The following is a 6000-nucleotide window of genomic DNA, read 5'->3' on the forward strand; positions in this document are numbered from 1 at the left end:
GAGCTGCTTCCCGGAATCTCACCTTTCCTATTTACGAACATTTTCCGTCGATAACTAAACACCTTGGAAGGCTCCTGGCTGTGAGCCTACATAACAAGAGGTGTCAAATTTTTGTGTCTCGTTAGTGCCATTCTAGCGAATAGCAAGCAAGCGAGCAAACAGGGACCAATTGTGCCTTTCCGCTGGAGGTCAACCTTACCATATACCGGGGATGGGAATAATGCACAGTACACTTGTTTGTTCCCGGCGAGGTCCTTTTGTTTCGAAAAAGGCAAATTTTCATACCCATCTGTGTGCACAGGTAGAGGAGCAGGACAGGCCTTCGCAAACAGCCGGTCGTCGGTGAAATGCAATCGAATGATCGCAGGCAAACATGCACCGAGCTTGGCCGACTTCGGCCCAGTCAGGTTGAGGTGTCAAGGAAATAAATATTTGCAACCATATGAGCAAACTCGGCCTACCTGCTTTCCGGACAGGTGTCGAGAAGTCCTCCAGAAGATCCTGCAGGGTGCGTTTCTGACCCGTTTCGGTACTGGGTGCGACTAGCTTTTGCTGATAGGAGCCATCCTGTGGGCAGAAAAAAAATTGCGAATTAGACCATTTTTTTACTACGAGCGCAGAAAAAAATACTTTCAGGGTTTAACATTAACAGAAATGTTCTGATAAATATGATTTACGTAAATAAGACCCCAGAATAAAAATTAAAGAAGATTTTGGGTAATAAATATTCCAGATCACATTGCATACCTTTTTATAAGCGATCGCAAATTAAGTTTTAAAATGATGTTATTTTAAACCCATTTTATTTATTAAAGAATTATTTATTCATTATACCATATTAGACATCCCTACTGAGAAACCGAATGAAACGGTTTTCTCAGTTGTGACGCCTAACAGTAGGCAACCACCCGGTTTATGTCGAACTGAATCTCACGGAAACTTTTCTTGGTCCAATTTGAACCCACAATGAAATTCTAAAGCGAACCAAAATTCCACTTACCTCGGCATAACATCGAACTGGAATGTGCTTGAAACCATCCTGGTCCGGGATAGGTTCCATCAGTCTGCGGTTAACGGCCCAAAATTGATCAAACTTATCTACGAATAAAAAGGAAAGCAGAAACAAGTGACAAATACAAACGACCGAAAGATGACTCAATTCTACGAACCGTTGACCAATCCCAGCCAAAGCTGATTGTGATCTTTTTTCTGCATCGCTGAGACAACCTGGCCGCGGTGCTTCAGCACATCCGCTTCTTTTAGACTAGACATGAAATGTGCCTCCACGATATCCCTGAAACGTTAATTCTGACAGTCATTTAACCGTATGTTACGTTGATAAAAACATCCTACTTATTTGGACACCGAAATAGAACATCCTCTGGAAACTTGGAAAAATGAACTGTGATGTGCCAGGGTAAAATGGCTTCACTACCGACTAGAAGATCAAAGAGCACTCCTGTAACACCATAAAAACAAACAAGTTAACAATGAAGAAAAGTTTTCACTCTTTTAAAAATAACCACCTATCGGGTAGTGCCACTTAAGTGGAGTTCCGTTGCTATCGAGCCACATCTCCCCGTCCTGTAACTCATTGGATACAAATTTCAAAAAATGTTTCCGCACCTGCAATTACCATGCCAGTATTAATTCTCCACCAACCTGCCTAACGGAAGCATACCCACCTTATCGGTCACCAGCGGAAAATAGCTAAGTCTGGGAATAAGCAGAAAAAACTCATCGGGCGCGACATCCGTCTCATCTGGTGACAATTGAAGGTGGATTGGTATTTTGCCCTCCCAGATTTCTCGCAAAATTTCCCTATCGTTAGCCATTGTGTCCAATTATTCAGCCTGCGGTGCTCCACCGAGTAGCAAATGTAAGCCCCCGGGGTTTTAGAAGCAAGATCACCAAAATACGCTATTTCAAAACAACCGGCTCGTACCAGACACTAAACACAATTCGTTTGTCACTAGTTTTGAATGGTATTTCGTTATCGAACGAAGAAAACACTTGTTAATTTTTCCTGATTTGCTTTCCTCGCTGTATCAGTCAAACATTTGTTTTTGTTTTGTGGTTTGGTCCGTCTGGAAGGCGAGAGACAGCCGCCCGATGATGAGATTGCGTGCGCACACGAAACGTCAAAACGATCGACGAGGAAACAACACACTGCACTGAACGAAAATATTGCAAATGTTGAGAAGGAAAATTACAGCGAGTAATCACAGGTATTACATCGCAAAAACTCTGTGTTGAATTTGAATCAATAAAATGTTTTATTGTTAATCAATTCAACGATTATTGTTTGTTTTAATCAAAGGAACGATTATTTCAATATGAATATTTTTTAAAACAAAACAACGACATAGTTTGAAACAATTCCAAAACGCTACATTCGTTTTAATCAAAATGGTTGGTTAGTTTCCATCGTGCTTTATTGTTTCTGCTAATCATTCTTTAGCGGGCACTATCTAATCAGTTCTGTCCTGTCAACCTACATCCATCATCTCAAAGTAAAAATCCAGATAGTGGTATTTTACTTGGTGTTTAATTGATGCCGTTCATGCATTTAAGTTCGCATATAATTATAATTTATTATTTACTAGCAATTCTCGCTGAAACTAGGCCACTAGGTGCACAAGGTCTTTCAAATTTGATATAAATGCACATAGTTATTAGAAATAGAAAAAAATAATAATGCCATTTTTGTTTGATCGAATTTGTTGACCCCTTGGTAACCAAGGGGCGAAACAGTTTTCAGAAAAGTTGAAATTTTAGCGCTTCTTGATGTATTATTTGAGCTACAGTCGTCGTTTGCTAACTGCAACATGTTTACATTGCAGTTATCGAATGCCGTTCGATAATTGCAATCAGTCTTGTCCACTTACTCATCTTTGTGCATTTTTCAACACATAAATTGCTTCACATCAGTTTGTTAGTAGGCATTGTGATGAGCAAATAAAAAAGCACAACGTTCTTGAGCGGTGCCTTTGCGCGTAGAGAGTGTGAAATATAACTACACATATGAGTAGGCGAGCCAAAGCTGCGTGCTGTTGAGAAAATTAACTGTGTCTGGGCTAAATTTATCATAGACCTGCACCGTGATAGTAAAAAAACTCAGTGAGCATACAACAGTGAGCATAGCGCAGAGCCTTACGTAGACGCTACAGACCAGGTTATTAAGGAAACAGCCAGGAAAGTTTTCAACCAGCTAAAGTTTTCATCATAGTGCCCTTATCAATGAGCAATACATGTGCGCTATCTATATTTTATCAGTTGTAATCGAGAAAGTCTCTCTGCGAAAGCGTTATGCGCTTGCTCTTCACAATGCAAGCTTTCTGATGTTGCGTGTTTGGCTTTCTTTACACAGTGTGCATTTGCTTCCAGCGCACGAAAAAATAATCAACTCATCCGTTTTTTTCAACATGCTTCTGTGTTCTGTGCAAATTATATGAGCCTCTTTGTTACACACGATGAGTATGCCAAGACTGACTGCAACGCTTGACACATACCAAAATTTAGAGGGGGGTCCGTCACTACCATTTTTGTTTTCAATGATGTCGAAATGTATTTTTTAATGGAATAGTGGCAAAAAATAGCAGAAAACTAAAATAGCCAAGCTTTTTGATTAATCAATTTGATAGTCATATTTCCGCATCATAATTTATTGCGTTTTAGTAACTACTTTACATAACCAATATGAAGGCGAAGATAAAGTTCATCACTACAGAAGACAGTGGCGTAGCGTTACCGGGTGATACCCGGGGCGGAAAATTTGGGTGTTCCCCCTTTCCCTAGGGTGTCACCCCCACCAGGTTGCAGTGAAATCATTTTGTTATCTAGAACTGTAAGGGTTCGCACGTTTGTTTTCAATTGCACTCAATCTACCCATTTTTGGATAAGATTATACTCTTAGGAGCAAATTTATATAATTTTCGAGGGTCCCTCTACCTAATTGATAATTAATCTTACGGATGTCACCCTTTTGAAGGTGACACGTATTAAAAAATTTCCTATGGGTGTCACCTCCTAGACCTAGAGTCCTAGAGGCGGACCGCCCCCGCCGCCCCCACCACGCTACGCCAGTGACAGAAGACCATATTACCAGACGTTCCTGAACTAGTGATGGGAAATATCGCCCAGAACGGACATCGATAACAATCGATAATTCCGGGACTTTTATCGATAAGTATCGATAATTTGACAGCTAACGTTTGCGTGAAAAAAATTTTTTCAGATGATGAAAAAAAACTATTTCAGATGGCGATGAAAAACAAACTATGACAGATAATTGAGTTGGATAAATTTCCCATGGAAGGTTGTCATGTTAGCTTCCTCACAAAAAATATTACGTCCTTGCGTGCAGCCTTTCGACAGTTAACCGGAACATTCGCCATGGCGGACGAAAACATGCGTGTAGCCATGTTTTTAAGCTCTTTCTTCGTTTGTTTTAATTCCTCCTCCGTTTTCGAGACAAAATTGTTGGAATAGATCTTGCGCTTCAAATTTGCCCAGAAATTCTCGATGGGAAGCAGCTGGGGGACATTGAGCGGATTCGCCGACTTCGGTACCACATCAATATTCAGCCGCTCCATCTTCTCCAACGATCGCTACGAATAGTTGGCCGACGTCAAATCTGGCCAGAACACCGTGTCTTCGCGCTTATGGTATTTCTTGATGAACGACGCAACTTCTGTCAGGCACTTCGTACTCAGGGATGCCACATGTACAGATTAATCTGTATTTTACAGATTTTTGGCCGAAGTAACGGTACAGTATCTGTACATACAGATATACAGATTTTCGTCGAAAAGTACAGATTTACAGATTTTTCGAAATTGAAATTAATTTAAAAAAACAATCCAAATTTTATTTCATTAAATACTGAGCAAATTGAACATATTTTCAACTCCTCAAACGTTTTAAGCTAAAAATTTCGTTTATGTACCATAAAAACTCAAAAAATACAAAGTTCTTTGTGTTTAAACAACACAGATTTTTTTTACAGATATTTTTGTTCCAGATACAGATGTTCAGATTTTTTCAAGGGAAAACACAGATTTAAGTGTGGCAACCCTGTTCGTACTATAAATTTCCCCGTTCACGGCCAGCCCGGAGCGAAAGAAGAGCAATTTTGACATCCCTTTCTCGCTGATTGACAGCAACAGCCGCACCTTCTTGGGGAACTTGGTCTGTGAAATAAACCTTACCTCGATGCTCACTTCCTTCGTGGGGGAGGTAAAATACGGAGAGCCCTGCTAGTCGTTGCCATCCAGGGTGAGATAGGTCTAGTCGTCCAATACCACTGCCGCGTCGCGATTCGCCGGGAAAATTTACTTGACCATCTTCAACCGCTGTCGCTGCGTCATTGCCTGCAGCTCCAAGACCAGTGGACGGGACTGCCGCTTCCTACATGTATGTCCATGTTCTCCAGATGCTTTTTCACTGTTTTAGAGCACGCACCAATCTCTCTGCCAAGTGCACGCAGCGATTTAGCCACTTTTCCCTCGGTCTTCCTCTTCAGCATCCTTGGAAGCTTCTTGTCGCTCAGGGTCGTTGGCCGTCCGGAATCGGGCTTTCTTTCGATGCTCTGATCGTTGTCCAATAGTGTCAAGATGTTGTAGATGCCAAAACCGACATACCCGGGGTCCACAAAGTGCCGCACGATGTCCGTTTTTGACGCGGCGGGGTACCGTTCTTTGAACGCGCACACTTTTGAACGGAGTAGCTTCACTTTTTTCGCCATCACAGTTAGAGTTTGACTGATAGGGCTGTCAATTTTTTTTTGCTAACTCATGGGTTACTATGATTGATTTTTTTTTTACCGCAAACGTTATTCGACAAATGCAATTTTGCTATATAAATTTGTTAAAAACAGAGACAGTGATGGCCCAAACAGAATGGATACGTTGCGTTGCGTTGACGTCAATGTGACAGTAAATGTATGGGCTAACTGTCAAATTGCCGCAAACGCAGCCGCAACGTATCCATTGTGTTAAG

General features: G+C 41.2%; 1 protein-coding gene across 1 annotated transcript in view; it reads right to left on the reverse strand.

The window, feature by feature from the left end:
* The window catches only part of LOC129725397 (autophagy protein 5), a 48159-nt gene extending 46048 nt beyond the window's left edge, over positions 1-2111 (reverse strand). The window contains exons 1-6 of the mRNA XM_055681184.1: positions 1686-2111; positions 1527-1626; positions 1354-1459; positions 1170-1294; positions 1001-1098; positions 462-567 (exon numbers count right to left, since the gene is read on the reverse strand). Of these exons, the coding sequence (XP_055537159.1) occupies positions 462-567; positions 1001-1098; positions 1170-1294; positions 1354-1459; positions 1527-1626; positions 1686-1835 (685 nt within the window). The 5' untranslated portion in view covers positions 1836-2111. The remainder of the gene's footprint in view (positions 1-461; positions 568-1000; positions 1099-1169; positions 1295-1353; positions 1460-1526; positions 1627-1685) is intronic.
* Positions 2112-6000: the final 3889 nt, after the last annotated feature.

The sequence above is a fragment of the Wyeomyia smithii genome, chromosome 2 (assembly GCF_029784165.1).
Source record: "Wyeomyia smithii strain HCP4-BCI-WySm-NY-G18 chromosome 2, ASM2978416v1, whole genome shotgun sequence".
Taxonomy (NCBI): Eukaryota; Metazoa; Arthropoda; class Insecta; order Diptera; family Culicidae; genus Wyeomyia; species Wyeomyia smithii.